The sequence below is a fragment of the Mobula birostris genome, chromosome 16 (genome assembly GCF_030028105.1).
Source record: "Mobula birostris isolate sMobBir1 chromosome 16, sMobBir1.hap1, whole genome shotgun sequence".
NCBI lineage: Eukaryota > Metazoa > Chordata > Chondrichthyes > Myliobatiformes > Myliobatidae > Mobula > Mobula birostris.
The window spans coordinates 78,662,446-78,680,224 of record NC_092385.1 but is presented as its reverse complement, the minus strand read 5'-3'; the positions used below and the strand labels follow the sequence as shown (position 1 = coordinate 78,680,224).

The following is a 17,779-nucleotide window of genomic DNA, read 5'->3' as shown; positions in this document are numbered from 1 at the left end:
ATATATTTTTTTCCAATTTATGCTCCACAAGTTCCTGCAAAATGGTATTATACTTTCTCCTCCTCTAAATAAATACTTTCCCATACTGTCTGCTCCTATCCCTCTCCAAGTCTGTGGTAAAGGCCAAGGAGCTGTCGTCACTATTCAGAAGTGCTCTCCCCTTGAGAGATCTGACATCTGGCCTGGTTTATTGCCCAGTATCAGACCCAATATGGCTCTCCTCCATTTGGCCTGTCTACATATTGTGTCAGAAATCCATTCTTGGATGCACCTAACAAATTCCGTCCCATCTACACCTTTTGCACTATTCAATATTAGGGAAGTTGAAGTCACCCATGATAGCAGCTTTGTTATTTTTGCACCTTTCCAAAATCTGCCTCCCAATCTGTTCCTTGGTGCCTCTGTTGCTATCGGGGAGGGGGGAGGGAGGATCTATAGAACTCTCCCAATAGAGTAATTACTCTCTTCCTCTTTCTTACTTCCAGCCACTCTGACTCCAGATTGTCTCCTTTTTTGCAGGTGTGATACTATCCCTGATTAGCAATGCCACCTCCCTCCCTGTCCTTTCTTAACAGCTAAACCCTGGAACATCCAACAGACATCCCTGATCTTCTGGTAGCCAAGTATCTGTAAAGTTCACAACATCATAGTTCCTTGTACTGACCTATGTTCTATATTCATCACCTTTGTTCATGATACATTTCACATTAAAATAGACAAATTTCAACCCACTCAACTGACTGCACTTACAGAATGTCTTTTGCCCTGGCCATCCTTCCTCATACATGCTATCTGTATACCAACTGGCCCATCGTAAGACTATAAGATATACTATTCATCATGACTGATTTATTAACCCTCTCTCACCCCCATTCTTCTGCCTTCTTCCTGTATCCTTTAATGTCATCAAACAAGCAGAGGCACAAAGGCCACCAGTGCTGGAAGCTGGAATATTTTTGTGTTCATGCCATTCTGGTCATTACAATTTCTGATTCAGTCATTAAATCAATTATTTCTTCATATTAAACCCATTTATTTGTATAAACAGATACTTGCTTGTGGTGAACTACTGGCCTATTTCCAACTATTTATTTTCAAAATATCATGACAAAAATTGCTTTATGTCTTCCAGCCCTGTTATTGGACCTATCACTCTGGTTCCCATCCAGAGATAATCATGATAGTAATTATAAATATCCATTATAATCTGAACAGCAGGCAAGATGAGCTTTTCACTGCATCTTGATGATGTGACAATAATAAACCCTTTCAATTCCCATTCCCATTCCAAAATACTCCAATAGTTCATGTAAAGGAAGATGGGTGTGATTATTGAGGGTCAATCTGCCCAGCCCCAGAACGTCACTGCAGGAAGTCAATAGGTCAGAATTGGAGAATTCTGCTAATGCTGTAACAATGTTCACATCTACTTGCAACTTCTCAGCAAATGACCGAGTCCATACCTCCACACACAGACCAAGCCATGAAGATCAATTTTTCTAACTTCCGTCTGCTTCCCTCTGTTCCACCACCCTTTTGTTTTCCCTTAGCCCTCTGTCCCCTTTAGCTCTCTTTCCTCTTCGATGACCTCGAATGACCACACCTTCATCCTTCTGGTTCCATACCTCCTTCCCTTTATTCCCTGGATTGCTGTCCTCTCCTGTCAGATTCCTTTTTTTCAGTCAATTCACTTACCACTCCCAGCTTCTCACATCATTCCCTTTTCCCACCTTTGTCCTCTCAAGTGGATTCGCCTATCAGCTGCCATCTTGTGCTCCCCCCCACTCCAAACTTTTATTTGGGCTTCTGCCGTCACTCTTTCCAGAAGCGCCTCAGTCCAAGGTATCAGATATTTATTTCCCTCCATAGATGCTGCCTGTCCTGCTGATTTCCTCCTATATTTTTTGAATGTTGCTCCAGATTTCCAGCATTGGTAATCTCTTGCAATTCTGTATCTCTATACAGCAGGGTATAAGTACAGTCAGGCATGAGACAATAAACAGAAAGGTTCAAGTCCATAGTTCCCTGACAATGGCAATGAAGGTAGAGAGGGTGGAAAAGAGGACATGTGGCACGCTTGTCTTTGTTGGTCTGGACATAACATATAAAATTTGAGACATTATGTTACAAAGGACTGGTTAGACCATACCAGGAGTATTATGTATATTGAGGAGATTTGGTATGTCACCAAAGACTAGTAAATTCTGACAGCTATGCTGTGGAGATCATTCTCATTGGTTATATTACTACCTAGAATAGAGGCTCCAACACACAGGATTGAAAAAGACTGCAGATGTTGTAGATTCAACTAGTTCCATCTGGGAAACAACCCTCCCCATCATCAGGACTTCTTCAAAAGGTGGTGCTGCAGGGAGGGGGAATCCATCATTAAGGACCTTCAGCATCCAGGATATGCCCTCATCTTATCACTGTCATCAAGAAGGAGGCACAGGAGCCTCAACATACATACACACCCAATGCCTTAAATGGTGTCTTCTCCTGTGCCATCAGATTTCACGAACCCATGAACACCACCTCATTATTTTGCTCGTTCTGCACTTTTTAATTTTCTTTTATATTTTTTGTTGTAACAGAGTAATTTTTATGTATGGCACTGTACTGATGCTGCAAAACAACAAATTTCACGACACAGGTCAGTGATAATGAACCTGATTCTGACTAACACCAAACTTCTGAAACAGTTTCCTTCTTCTGCCCTACAGGATAGCAAGAACTTTCCTGAAGGATGGAGCAAACCTTTAAAGATTGTATCAACCTGTTAGACTCATTAAAGTCCTGAGCCTGTAACAGATCAAAGTGGAGAAAGAACATCTGGGAAGGCATTGAGATCCTACAGCTGGACAACGTGGACGCTAAGCACGAACAGTAAAAAGGAGTGCAAGATATTCCAGTCCAGTCACCTACTCCTCCAATCAAGTTCCAACTGCCCACCTATGGTAGAGTCAGCATATCCCATATAGAATTCCTCAGAATGCATTCAGCAAGAGCGCAGGCAAATTATCTGCTAACCTCAGAAGTGTGGGTATTTGTAATTGGTTAGTGGTGTGGTTGGTTCGATGGTTTATTGTTACTGGCACAAGATACAGAGAAAAGCCTTTCTTGCATAGTACTGAATCATCAGTCCATAATAAATAACAATACAGAATTACGTGTAAAAGCCATAGAGGAAATGCAGTGAGGTAAATAAGGTGCAAGATCATAACAAGGTAGATTTCAGGTCAAGAGTCCAACTTATCATAGTAGGGAACTATATAGGTGTCTTCTAAGAGAAAGAGAGACATTGACAGAAATCAGCTGAGTGAGCTTAGCAAATGAACAAGGAAAAATATTAAAGGAAAGATAATTATTGAAATAAAAATCTGTTAGGTTTAGAGATTCGGCTGGCATTTGGCCCTTTGACCTGTAGGATTTGGATCTGAATTTGACTGATATTATTAGGATAAAAATTCATCCTGCAATTGATTGTGAAGATCACAAAACATATTGACTGGGAAGTTGTTCCTATATTGACTGGGAATCCCATACTGTAAAGGATGAGATGGGATAGAGTTTGTCAGCTGTGTTCAGGCAGGTTTCGCTCATCAGGACGTACAAAACCAACGAGGGAGCATGCGATACTTGATCTGCTATTGGGAATGAAATGGCAGGTGACAGAGGTTTGTGAAGGGGAACACTTTTATCCGACCAAGGTTTCTTGAACCTTTTGTAAGCTTTTCTTTTCTTCTTAACTAGATTTCCTACGTCCTTAGTACACCATGGTTCTTTTACCCTACAGTCCTTTCAATGGAACATACCTATGCAGAACTCCATGCAAATGTTCCCTGAACATTTGCCACACTTCTGCCGTGCATTTCCCTGAGAACATCTGCTCCCAAGTTCCTGCCTAATAGCATCATATTTTCCTCTACCTCAATTAAATGTTTTCCCAAATTGTTTGCTCCTATCCCTCTCCAGCACTATGGTGAAGGAGATGAAGTTGTGATCACTAACTCCAAAATGCTTTCCCAATGAGAGATCTGACACCTGACTAGGTTCATTTCCCAAACACAAAATACTCTGCAGATACTGGGGTCAAAGCAACACTCACAACATGCTGGAGGAACTCAGCAGGTCGGGCAGCATACGAGGAAATGATGGGTCGATGTTTCGGGCCGGAACCCTTTGTCAGGACTGTAGAGGGAGGGGGCAGAGGCCCTATAAAGAAGGTGGGGGGAGGGTGGGAAGGAGAAGGCTGGTAGGTTCCAGGTGAAAAACCAGTAAGAGGGAAGATAAAGGGGTGGGGGAGGGGAATCAGGGAGGTGATAGGCAGGAAAGGTGAAGAAGGAATAGGGGAAAACACAATGGGTAGTAGAAGGAGGCGGAACCATGAGGGAGGTGATAGGCAGCTGGGGGAGGGGCAGAGTGACGTAGGGATAGGAGAAGGGAGTAGGAGGGAATTACCAGAAGTTGGAGAATTCTATGTTCATACCAAGGGGCTGGAGACTACCTAGACGGTATATAAGGTGTTGCTCCTCCAACCTGAGTTCAGCCTCATCGTGGCAGTAGAGGAGGCCATGTATGGACATACCTGAATGGGAATGTGAAGCAGAGTTGAAGTGGGTGGCTACTGGGAGATCCTGTCTGTTGTGGCGGCCGGAGCGGAGGTACTCCACGAAGCGGTCTCCCAATCTGCGTCGGGTCTCACCAATGTAGAGGAGGCTGCACCGGGAGCACCGGATGCAATAGATGACCCCAACAGACTCACAAGTGACATGTTGCCTCACCTGGAAGGACTGTTTGGGGCCCTGAATGGTTGCAAGAGAGGAGGTGTAGGGACAGGTGTAGCACTTACGCTTACAGGGATAAGTGCCAGGTGGGAGATCCGTGGGGAGGGATGTGTGGACGAGGGAGTCGCAGAGGGACCGATCCCTGCGGAAGGCGGAGAGGGGTAGAGAGGGAAAGATGTGCTTAGTGGTGGGGTCCTGTTGAAGGTGGCGGAAGTTGCAGAGGATAACGTGCTGGATCCGGAGGCTGGTGGGGTGGTAGGTAAGGACAAGGGGAACTCTGTCCCTGTTGTGGTGGTGGGATGATGGGGTGAGAGCTGAAGTGTGGGAAATGGAGGAAATGTGGGTGAGGACATCATTGACTTCCCTTTGTCCTCACCTACCACCCCACCAGCCTCCGGATCCAGCACATTATCCTCCGCAACTTCCGCCATCTTCAACAGGACCCCACGACTAAACACACCTTTCCCTCTCCACCCCTCTCCGCTTTCCGCAGGGATCGGTCCCTCTGCAACTCCCTGGTCCACACGTCCCTCCCCACGGATCTCCCACCCGGCACTTATCCCTGTAAGTGTAAGTGCTACACCTGTCCCTACACCTCCTCTTTTGCTACCATCCAGGGCCCCAAACAGTCCTTCCAGGTAAGGCAACACTTTACTTGTGAGTCTGTTGGGGTCATCTATTGCATCCGGTGCTCCCGGTGCGGCCTCCTCTACATCGGTGAGACCCGATGCAGATTGAGAGACCGCTTCGTCGAGCACCTCCGCTCCGTCCGCCACAACATACAGGATATCCCGGTAGCCACCCACTTCAACTCTGCTTCCCACTCCCATTCAGATATGTCCATACATGGCCTCCTCTACTGCCATGATGAGGCTAAACTCAGGTTGGAGGAGCAACACCTCATATACCGTCTAGGTAGTCTCCAGCCCCTTGGTATGAACATAGAATTCTCCAACTTCCGGTAATTCCCTCCCTCTCTCTTCTCCTATCCCTACGTCACTCTGCCCCTCCCCCAGCTGCCTATCACCTCCCTCATGGTTCCGCCTCCTTCTACTACCCATTGTGTTTTCCCCTATTCCTTCTTCACCTTTCCTGCCTATCACCTCCCTGCCTCCCCTCCCCCACCCCTTTATCTTTCCCCTTACTGGTTTTTCACCTGGAACCTACCAGCCTTCTCCTTCCCACCCTCCCCCCACCTTCTTTATAGGGCCTCTGCCCCTTCCCTCTACAGTCCTGATGAAAGGTTCCGGCCTGAAACGTCAACTGATCTTTTCCACGGATGCTGCCCGACCTGCTGAGTTCCTTCAGCGTTTTGTGAGTGTTCCTAGGTTCATTTCCCAATACCAGATCAAGTACAGCCTCTCCTCCAGTTAGCTTAGCTACATATTGTGTCAGGAAACCTTCCTGAATGCACTTAACAAACTCCACCCCATCTAAACCCGTTTCACTAAGGAGATGCCAGTCAATATTAGGAAAGTTAAAATCTCCCATCACAACAACCCTATATTATTGCTCCATTCCAGAATCTGCCTCCCTCCCTGCTCCTCGATGTCCCTGTTACTATTGGGGGGGGGGGGGGGGGTCTATAAAAAAATACCTGGTAGAGTTATTGCCCCCTTCCTATTTCTGACTTCCACTCACACTGACTCAGTAGACAATCCCTCCATGACTTCCTCCTTTTCTGCAGCCGTGACACTATCCCTAATTAGCAATGCCTCACCTCACCTCTTTTGCCTCCCTCTCTGTTCTTCTTGAAACATCTAAAGCCTGGCACGCTCAGCAGCCATTCCTGCTCCTGAGACATCCAAGTCTCTGTAATGGCCACAACACCACAGTTCCATGTATTGATCCACGCTCTAAGCTCATCCGCCTTTTTTATGATACTCCTTGCATTAAAATAGACACATCTCAAACCATCAGGCTAAGTGTATCTTTGCTCTAACATCTGCCTATCCGTCCTCACAAACTCCCAACAAGCTGTCTCTACTCGTACTCCAACCTCCCCATCCTCTGCCTCTTCGCTTCGGTTCCCACCCCCTGCAAATCTAGTTTAAACTCTCCCCAATAGCATTAGCAAACCTCCTCGCCAGGATATTGGTCCCCCTCGGATTCAAGTGCAACCTATCCTTTTTGTACAGGTCACACCTGCCCCAGAAGAGGTCCCAATGATCCAGAAATCTGAATCCCTGCCCCCTGCTCCAATCCCTCAGCCATGCATTTATCTTCCACCTCATTCTATTCCTATACTCACTGTCATGTGGCACAGGCAGTAATCCCAAGATTTCTATCTTTGAGGTCCTGCTTCTCAACTTCCTTCCTAACTCCCTGTATTCTGCTTTCAGGACCTGCACCCTTTTTCTACCTATGTTGTTGGTACCAATATGTATCCCGACCTCTGGCTGCTCACCCTCCCATTTCAGGATATTGTAGATGCACTCAGAAACATCACAAACCCTGGCACCTGGGAGGCAAACTACCATCTTTGTTTCTTTTCCATGCCCACAGAATTGTCCGTCTGTCCCCCTGATTATAGAGTCCCCGATTAATACTGACATCCTCTTCTGTTCCCTAACCTTCTGAGCCACAGGGCCAGACTCGGTGCCAGAGGCACAGCTGCTGTTGCTTCCCCCAGGTAGGTCATACCACCACCCCCAACAACACTCAGAATAGAGTACTTACTGTTCAGGGGCACAGCCACTGCCAGACGCCCTCTCTTCACTCTCCTGAGTTACCCACTCATCTGCCTCCTGAGGCCCCGGGGTGACTACCTGACTGTAGCTCCTCTCTATCGCCTCCTCACTCTCCTTAACAAGCCAAAGGTCATCGAGCTGCAGCTGCAGTTCCTAACTCGGTCTTTAAGGAGGTGCAGCACCATGCACCTGGTGCAGACGTGGCCATCAAGCTAAGAAACTGCACTGCTGTAAAGAGCGCAAAATAACACCATTCTTACCCTCAGCCATTAGTTTCTATAATGAGTCAACCTGTAGCCGGGGAAGTGATGACCCCTCCTGTTAGACTGTTCGGGTAACTTATTTTTAACTTCACTTCTCTTCTAATATTTTTATCTGTGCACTTGTATTGTTACTGTGACACTGTAATTTTCTTTGGGCTTAATAAAATATCTATCTATCTATTTATCTATCAATCTATCTAATAAAGTGGCAGCAGAGTGTATGTTCATGATCTTTGTGATCTTCGTGATGATTGTGGTCTTCTGCTGCTGCAGCCCATCTGCTTCATAGTTTGATGTGTACATTCAGAGATGCTCAACTGCATACCACTGTTGTAATGCATGGTTAGTGTCGTAGTTTACGTCGCAGTTACTGTCATAGTTTCCGATACAGTTACTGTCATAGTTTACAATGCAGTTACTGTCTTAGTTTCCGATACAGTTACTGCTGTAGTTTACGATGAGTGGTCACTTGAGTTCTGTCATAATTACAAAGTAGTTTCTGTTATATTTTCCGACAGTTACTGTTGTAGTTTACGATGAGAGGTTATTTAAGTTACTGTTGTAGTTTCCGATACAGTTACTGTCGTAGTTTATGATGCAGTTACTGTCTTAGTTTCCGATACAGTTACTGTCTTAGTTTCCGATACAGTTACTGCTGTAGTTTACGATGAGTGGTCACTTGAGTTCTGTCATAATTACAAAGTAGTTACTGTTATATTTTCCGATACAGTTACTGTTGTAGTTTACGATGAGAGGTTATTTAAGTTACTGTTGTAGTTTCCGATACAGTTACTGTCGTAGTTTATGATGAGAGGTTATTTAAGTCAGGGGTCCCCAACCTTTTTTGCACTGTGGACCTGTTTATTATTGATAATATTCTTGCGGACCGGCCGACCCGGGGGAGGGGGCGGGTAGGGTTGCCAACGGACAAGAGTAGCTGTCAAATACGTTATGTTTACCCCGAGAAAGACTACCATGAGCATGAAGCCTTGCGCGGGCACCTGTGCGCATGCGTGTACGTGCTGATTTTTTTCTACAAATCGTTTTTGGCGATTCTGTTCGGGGGTGGGTGTTAACGACCGGAATATAGGTGATAAGTGGCTAATACACTCAATTTCGTTTCTAAAAGGGTTTATCTAACAAATTTAATATTAAACACACAGCGCATATTTTCCTCACACGAATATAGCGATAAGTCAATTATCAGGGGAGGACAGGGGAGTTTGAAGTAAGTGTTGAACGAACTTCCAGTAGAAGTGGTAGAGGCAAGTTCGATATTATCTTTTAAAGAAAAATTGGATAGCTATATGGACAGGAAAGGAATGGAGGGTTATGGGCTGAGTGCAGGTCGGTGGGACGAGGTGAGAGTAGCGTTCGGCACGGACTAGAAGGGGAGAGATAGCCCGTTTCCATGCTGTAATTCTTATATGGTTATATAAGTCACTTATAAGTCAATAGCATCATAACATTTTAAGTAATGTTTGGATATTAAACACACAGCACATATTTTCCCCGCATGAACATATAAAATCATTGCAACACGCCAATATCGCTGAATCAATGGGAGCCCTGGGCTTGTTTTCCTACAACAAGATGGTCCTATCGAGGGCTGATGGGAGACAGTGATACTCGAAGGGGGTTCCTTATGTCCAGTCTATTCCGCAATGTAGTTTTCGTTGCATTCATTGCAGAGATATGTTGGAAATGGAAGCAACGTTTTCAGTGCTTTCGTGGCTATCTCAGGATATTCAGCCTTGACTTTGATCCAGAATGCCGGCAGAGATGTTATGTCAAACATACTTTTCAGCCTGCCGTCATTTGCAAGCTGGAGGAGTTGATCTCCTTCCCGCGCTGACATGGATGACGCGCGGGTAATGACCTCGCATGTGTTCAAGTTCAATAGTGCGTGACAGGGAATGAGGAAAGGTGCAGCTGAGTCATATCGCCAAATCATATCGTTTCCTTGCGGCCCGATAGCACATGCTTTGTGGACTGGTACCGGTCCGCGGCCCGGTGGTTGGGGACTGCTGATTTAAGTTACTTTTGTAGTTTCCGATACAGTTACTGTTGTAGTTTATGATGCAGTTACTGTCATAGTTTATGATGAGTAGTTATTGGAGTTACTGTGGTAGATTACGATGCATTTACTGTCGTAATTTATGATGCAGTTACTATCATAGGTTCCAATGAGTGGTTATTGGAGTTACTGGCATAGTTTACAAATCAATTACTGTCATAGCTTACGGTACAGTTACTGTCATAGTTTATGATGATGGTTATTTGAGTTACTGTCAGAGTTTACAATGAGTTGTTATTTGAGCTACTGTTGTAGTTTATGATGCAGTTACTGTCTTAGTTTACAATGAGTGGTTATTGGAGTTACTGTTGTAGTTTATGAGTGGTTGTTTAAGTTACTGCCGTAGTTTATGATGTAGTTACTGTTGTAGTTTATGATGCAATTACTGACATAGCTTACGATGCAGTTGCTGTCGTAGTTTATGATGAGTGGTTATTCAAGTTACTGTTGCAGTTCATGATGCAGTACTGTCACAGATTACAATGAGTGGTTATTGGATTACTGTCATAGCTCACGATGAGTGGTTATTTGAGCTACTGTCGTAGTTTAGATAGATAGATAGACATACTTTATTGATCCCGAGGGAAATTGGGTTTCATTACAGCTGCACCAACCAAGATGGAGCATAAATACAGCAATACAAAAACCACAAACAATCAAACAACAATATGCAAACTATGCCAGATGGAAATAAGTCCAGGACCAGCCTTTAGTGATGAGTAGTTGTTTGAGCTACTGTCGTGGTTTATGATGAGTGGTTATTGGAGTTACTGTCGTAGTTTATAATGAGTGGTTATTTGAGTTACTCTCGTAGTTTATGATGAGTGGTTATTTGAGTTACTGTCGTAGTTTATGATGAGTGGTTATTTGAGTTACTGTCGTAGTTTATGATGAGTGTTTATTTGAGCTACTGTCGCCTTATTGTCAGCTTGAACCATTCTGGCACTGTAAACTGTAGAGAATGGTGCGTGAAAATCGCAAAAGATCTGTAGTTTCTGAGAAACTCGTACCACCCTGTCTGGCACCGGCAATCGTTCTATGGTCAAAGTCACTTAGATCACATTTCCTTCTCATTCTGATGCTTAATTTAAACAATAACTGAACCTCTTGACCATGTCTGCATGCTTTTATGCATTGAGTTGCTGCCAAATGATTGATTGATTAGATGTTTGCTTTAACGAGCAGGTGTACAAATGAACCGAATAAAGTTCCCACTGAATGTATGTTCTTCAGCTTTTTCAGTGACCTGGTTGTGCCTCTATATTTTTTGTTTCAGGACGACAAAGGATCTCAAGTAGAAAGGAATTGTTGAGGGAAAGTGTGACCGACAAGTGGTCAATGCTGTGCTAAGGGAAATGTCATAAAAAAAATCAATCTGAATTGGGTCTTACCTAAACAGAACATGAAAGTAGTGCATGAAGCTGCATTCAAATGAAACATGAGTAACTAAATTTAGGAAGAAAATTTATATCTTAAGAAATTTTGGAACATAGAAGTCAATTTAATGGAAGATCAGAAAACACAAACAAAGCAGCAAGAACAATATACATAAATAGAAATTAAAGGAATAAGCTTAATTTATTCATTTCTCTGTGTAAGAGTATCTATTCCAGAGTTGCGTGTTTTACTTGATTGTGTACAGAATCTTTAGCTATACAGAGCAGTGTCAGTACCATAGCTCTGTTTACCGGAAGATACACAAGTTTTGTGTGTGCGTGTGTGTGCGTGTGTGCGTGGGGCAGGATGCGCATGCACATGCGTGCGTGTGGGGCAGGGTGCGCGTGTGCATGTGCGCACGTGTGTGTGTGGCAGGGTGTGATGCAGGGTGCGTGCGCATGCACATCAGGGTGCACGCATGTGTGTGGCAGGGTATGTGTGTGTGTGTGTGGGGGGCAGGGTGCGCGCGTGTGTGTATGTGGCAGGGTGCACGCGTGTGTGTGTTGCAGGGTGTGAGTCTGTGCGTGTGTGTTGCCAATTCTCTTTCAGTCCTGACTTCAGGTGCTGTATGTGTGAACTTTACATGTTCTCCTTTTAATTGCACAGGTTTCCATCAAGCTCATTGGGTGTCCTCCAATAACCCAAATCCATACTCCATGTGTGTAAGTGGTAAATAAATCGTAAGAGATGTGAGAAATGTAGAAATAATGAAAGGTGAATTGTCCCAAGGGATGGCACTTCTGAGAGTCAACATGGACACATTGGGCCAAAAGATCTCCTTCTGCATCATAATAAGTAATAAGCACGAAAAAGTCTGCAGATGCTGGAAATCCAAAGCAGCACATGCAAGTTGCTGGAGGAACTCAGCAGGTGAGGTGGCATCTACAGGAATGAATAAATAGTCCACGTTTCGAGCTGAGACCCTTCTTCAAGTCTGAGAAGGAAGGGGGAAGATTCCAGAATAAAAAGGTGGGGGGAGGGGAAGGAGGCTAGCTGGAAAGTGATAGGTGAAGCCAGGTGGGTGGGAAAGGTCTAAGGCTGGAGAAGAAGGAATCTGATAGGAGAGGAGAGTTGACCAGAGGGGAAAGGGAAGGAATCTGATAGGAGAGGAGAGTTGACCAGAGGAGAAAGGGAAGGAGGAAGGGACCCAGGGATTCCTGGCACAAGCAGAGCCCAGAGACCGACATGTCCAAATGGGAATGGAAAGCAGAATTAAAATCTTTAGCCATTGGGAAGTCCTGCTTGCAGCAGATGGCACTGAGGTGCTCAATGAGGTGGTCCCCCAATTTATGGCAGGTCTCACCAATGTAGAGAAGGCTACATCGGGGGCACTGGACATAATTGATGAGCCCAGCAGGCTTGCAGGTCAAGTTTTGCCTCACTGGGAAGGACTGTTTGGGGCCCTGAATGGAGGTGAGGCAGGAGGTACCTGGACAGGTGTCGCACTTTGGCTGCTTGCAGGGATAAGTGCCCGAAGGACAACTGTTCCCCACTATTACTTACACAGTAAGTAAGTAGGTATCAGAGGCATTGTTCAGGGCTCCCTTTTGAACTCATTAAATCAAAAAGTTTCGTCTTCTATTAAAAATGCTACAGGAACTAGTCCAGTGCTGCTGGGTGTCAGGGTTTTTTCAACTGCGTATTCAAAGTGGATTTGCCTTTATGCAAAGATCTGAGTGATGTTCCTTCACCATAGGGATCAGCGCTGAAACTTTTCCCTCCACTCATCATCACTAATGCAGCCGGAAAATCACTTACTTGAGAGTCACTGCCTATGGAGTCATTAGTATTGTGCCAAAGTAGTTGGTAGAAACTGGCTCCTTAAATCTTTCCAGTTCAGTTGCCAAGGTCTGGACTAACATCTGCTGTCATTAGATGAATACAGAGTTGCATCTGGGTGGCCAGTCAGTGGCTGGATGTGAATTGGAGCAGACCTTTTGTCATCTGGTGCCATGCTTGACACTCACCAGCTAGATCTGCAGATTCTACTGTAAATTAATGCAGGGTTTTATAATGGAAAGAGTAGTATGATTTTTAATGTGTAATAATTGAACAATTAAGCTAGGAAAGGGATACCAAAGGGATACATTTTCACCACCCGCTCTCAAATCTTGGATAAACAGAATCAAATAATGAAGAAAGAACATAATCAGTAGGTGTCCCATCAATGAATCCTTTTCCATTGTAGTAGATAAACCAGCATGGAATTCTGATACCTTGCTTTGGGTTGAGTCTGAAATCTCTCTGGTACCCCCTGGAAAACAGGAATAAAAATTAAGATCAAAAGTCCACAGAAGTTTTTAAAATGTTGAATAGAACAAATTAATAGTGTTAATTATCTTGGATGCAATACCTTGTGACTCTTAATTTATGACCCTTCACAATCATTGTTGCATCAGGTTTTCCTTCATCTAAGCCAGGGTGGATATTATATATCTCAGCACTCACTCCACCGTAGAACTGACCTGTGTCAGAGCAGAGCAAATTCACGTAACAGCAAAGTGACAAATACGGAAGTGTGGGATGCCAAGAGGGAACAATGCAACTTTTAGTTAATTTTGTTTGTGAGGAAGGTATTCAGATTCCTATGATCAAGAAACTGTTGTTAAACTGCGAGTAAAACAAATATTTGTAAAGATAGTGCAACACACACAAAATGTTGGAGGAACTCAGCAGGTCAGGCAGCATCAATGAAAGTGAATGAACTGTCTATGTTTCAGGCCGAGACCCTTCTTCGGGGCCCTGATGGTGGGTCTTGGTCCCAAATGTTGACTGTTTATTCCTTTCAATAGATGCTGCCTGACCTGCTGAGCTCATTCAGCATTATGAACGAATTGTGTTTCAATACTTGTTTTTAAGCACGGGAATTTGGAAGATTATTGTCAAACAAAAGCCTTAACGCCTTATAGTGTTGCTCAATGTTAAATCAAATGAATATTTCACATACCCAGTAATCCATGGGTCATATTTGAGAGTTGGTGACCCTCAAGTGTGTAAAACCCAAGGAAGTCCCTGTGTAGAGGGTGGTATTTCCAGACACGGTGCAATAAAATAACAAATGTCGCATCGTCTCCAATTGTCACTGTGACATTCTTTTCTTTTGCGATTGAGATTGAGAAGCTGTGAAATAAATGCAACAAATTAGGCTGGGCTTACATTGATATCCTGAGAGGGTGGAAATGAAGTTTTTAATGCTGTCAAATTTAAATAATTTATTTCATCATACCTTTCCCAGAATATACATGAAACGGTGTCACAAGAAAGCATCGTTCATCATCAAGGACCCCAGCATCTGGATCACGCTCTCTGCTCAATATTACCAGCAAGGGGGATGCAGGAGCCTCAGGTCCCACCCCACCAGGGTCAGCCATCAGCCATCAGGCTCCTGAACCAGTGTGGATAACTTCACTCACCTCAATTGATTACACAGCCTATGGGCTCACTCTTAAAGGACTCTACAACTCATGTTCTTGGTATTATTTATTTACTTATTTATTGATTATTTGTTTCGTTTTGCACAATTTGTCATCTTTTGCCTATTAGTTGGTTGTCAGTCTTTGCGTGTCGTTTTTCACTGATTGTATTGTATTGTATTTCTACTGTAAATGCCTGCAAGAGTATGAATCTCAGGACAGTAGATGGTGACTTATAAACACTTTGATAATACATTTACTTTGAACTTTAATAAAAAGGCAATCTATGAAACCCTATTTGATATGTAGATGGTGTATGTTATAATGATTGATTCTTGCTATCATGACAGATTGCTCGGTTATCACTTATGCATCCAAGTCTTCCTTCAATGGACCGCTACTCAGCTTTTACTCTTCTTCATCACAGGCCACTGAGTATGCTGGATCTGATGTCTCCCTGAAGCAATCAAGCCAACGAGCATCCATGAAGTGACAGTTACTAGCAGAGTATTATTAAATAATTTTCTACTGAACCACAAGGCAATTCAGTTGGTCAAAGGTGGAGAGCGGGGACAGAGTTTCAGAGCTTATGCCAAGGTACAGTATCTGATTTCCAAACTCCATTTGCACACTGCCTGGTATGAAGGCTGCAATGCACAAAATTGTACGAAGCTACAGAGGGTTGTAGATTTAACCAATTCCATCATGGACACAAGCCTCCCATCTTCAAGGACATTTTCAAAAGACGATGCCTCAAGAAGGCAGCATCCGTTATGAAAGGCCCTCACCATACAAGGACGTGCCCTCTTCCTCATTGCTAACAACAGGGAGGAGGTACAGGAGCCTGAACACGCACACTCAACATTTTGGGAATAGCTTCTTCCCCTCCAACATCAGATTTCTGAATGGTCCAGCTCACTATTCCTCCTTTGCACTATACATTTTCCTATTGTAACTTGATGAGGGTTTAAAATTCTTGCACTGCACTCCCGCCACAAACAACAAATTTCTTCAAATACGTCACTGATAATAAACTTCATTCAGATTCTCAGTCTGATTCACATCGTTAAAATCCGGGGGGTTGAAGAGACCGGAAATGAATGAGCAAGGATCATTAGGGTTAGAAAAGGAAGCAGAGGTCATAGTTATATGGAAGGACTTGAGAGTGGTACTTTTAAAATTGAAATGTTAGTCAAATTAAACAGTAGGGAGCTGAGCAAAGGTGGTGGAGGTATCCAGCTTTAATAGTAGACATGTAGATGAAAATTTACCAAAGCTGTGAATTGCCTAGTTCAGGCTTCAAATATTGACCCCAGGGATTGTGGAAGAGACCAAAGTCTATAGGCCAACTCTTATTTGCCACAACCCACCGCTTAGTTCCAGTGGAGTTCTCATAGCTGCTACTTAGATATGTTCCTGTAGAATTACTGCTGTTCAGTCTTGTATGTGTGATGTCAACGTTAAATCTTATTAGCACTTTTGTTTTGCCATGCATGTTCTTATTAATATATGTAAATCAAAACTTCAAAAGTTAAATCAAAATAAGTATCTATCAAAGTTGTACAAACTAATTTTTGCTTTGCAAGGAATTTGATAAGAATTAGAACCATGGCTACAGTTTCATTTGTATTGGCATTGTCTATTTTCTAATGAATGTTGCTTTGTTATGGGATAAATTATACCTCTGTTTCGTTATAGATGCTGTTGCTGACCATGGGAAAATCATCTTCTCTTTTCTGTGAAACACTGTGATTGCTTCAGTCGATACTTCAAATTTTATATCCATGTTGCTGTTCATAATTCCAAATCTTCCAAAGTAGGTATTTATTTTCTTGTTGTTTTCTATTTTCTTATCTCCTATCAATTGGCCATTTACCACAAAACCTTCAAGTAAATTTAAGAATGGATTAATTAGTGTTAATCAATTGTGACAATGCTAAATTAAAATTCTGGGAATCATCTTGTCATAAAACTAGATAACTTATTATTTCCCAGAACAGCTGAATTATTTGTAGCTGAGGGAAAAAAAAGTCATGTAATTGGATAGATTATCTAAGGTATGAAAATCACAGCAATAGAATTTCTAAGAACCTCACTTGGAAAATATGCTTTTATTGATGTATGTGACTCACAAATGATAAACCTGCCATGGGGGCATCATTGTAGTGTAGCAGTTAGTGCAAACCTTTTACAGCTCGAAGGGCCGGAAGAGCTTGTTCCATGCTGTATCTCTAAATAAAACTTGGCAGACCTGCAGGGCAGTAGGTGAGGGATCTGGAGGGGGACCACTTTCACTCCATCAGGGCTGAGTACTGTAAGGCACTGCTGGAAAGAGTGGTGGAAGAACACAAGAACACAAGAACATAAGAAATAGGGGCAGGAGTCGGCCATCTGGCCCGTCGAGCCTGCTCTGCCACTCAATAAGATCATGGCTGATCTGGCCATGGACTCATCTCCACCTACCTGCCTTTTCCCCATAACCCTTAATTCCCCTACTATGCAAAAATCTATCCAACCTTGTCTTAAATATATTTACTGAGGTAGCCTCTACTGCTTCATTGAGCAAAGAATTCCACAGATTCACCACTCTCTGGGAAAACGAGTTACTCTTCATCTCCATCCTAAATTTACTCCCCTAAATCTTGAGGCTATGTCCCTAGTTCTAGTGTCCCCAACTACCAGTGGAAACAAATTCCCTGCTTCTATCTCATCTATCCCTTTCATAATTTCATATGGTTCTATAAGATCTCATCTCAACCTTCTGAATTCCAGTGAGTACAGTCCCAGGCGACTCATTCTCTGCTCACGGTCTAACCCCCTCATCTCTGGAATCAACCTGGTGAACCTCCCCTGCACCGCCTTCAAAGCCGGTATATCCTTCCTCAAGTATAGAGACCAGAACTGCACACAGTACTCCAGGTGCGGCCTCACCAGTACCCTGTATAGTTGCGGCATAACCACCCTGCCCTTAAATTCAATCCCTCTAGCAATGAAGGCCAACATCCCATTTGCCTTCTTGATAGCCTGCTGCACCTGCAAACCAACCTTTTGTGATTCATGCACAAGCACTCCCAAGTCCCTCTGCACAGCAGCATTCTGCAATCTTTTACCA

At 43.6% G+C, this 17,779-nt stretch overlaps 1 protein-coding gene across 1 annotated transcript in view; it reads right to left on the bottom strand.

Moving 5' to 3' along the window:
• Window positions 1–11,297: 11,297 nt before the first annotated feature.
• Window positions 11,298–17,779, bottom strand: part of LOC140211261 (inter-alpha-trypsin inhibitor heavy chain H3-like) — a 49,704-nt gene continuing 43,222 nt past the window's right edge. The window contains exons 14-17 of the mRNA XM_072280938.1: window positions 16,350–16,551; window positions 14,202–14,374; window positions 13,608–13,719; window positions 11,298–13,508 (exon numbers count right to left, since the gene is read on the bottom strand). Of these exons, the coding sequence (XP_072137039.1) occupies window positions 13,346–13,508; window positions 13,608–13,719; window positions 14,202–14,374; window positions 16,350–16,551 (650 nt within the window). The 3' untranslated portion in view covers window positions 11,298–13,345. The remainder of the gene's footprint in view (window positions 13,509–13,607; window positions 13,720–14,201; window positions 14,375–16,349; window positions 16,552–17,779) is intronic.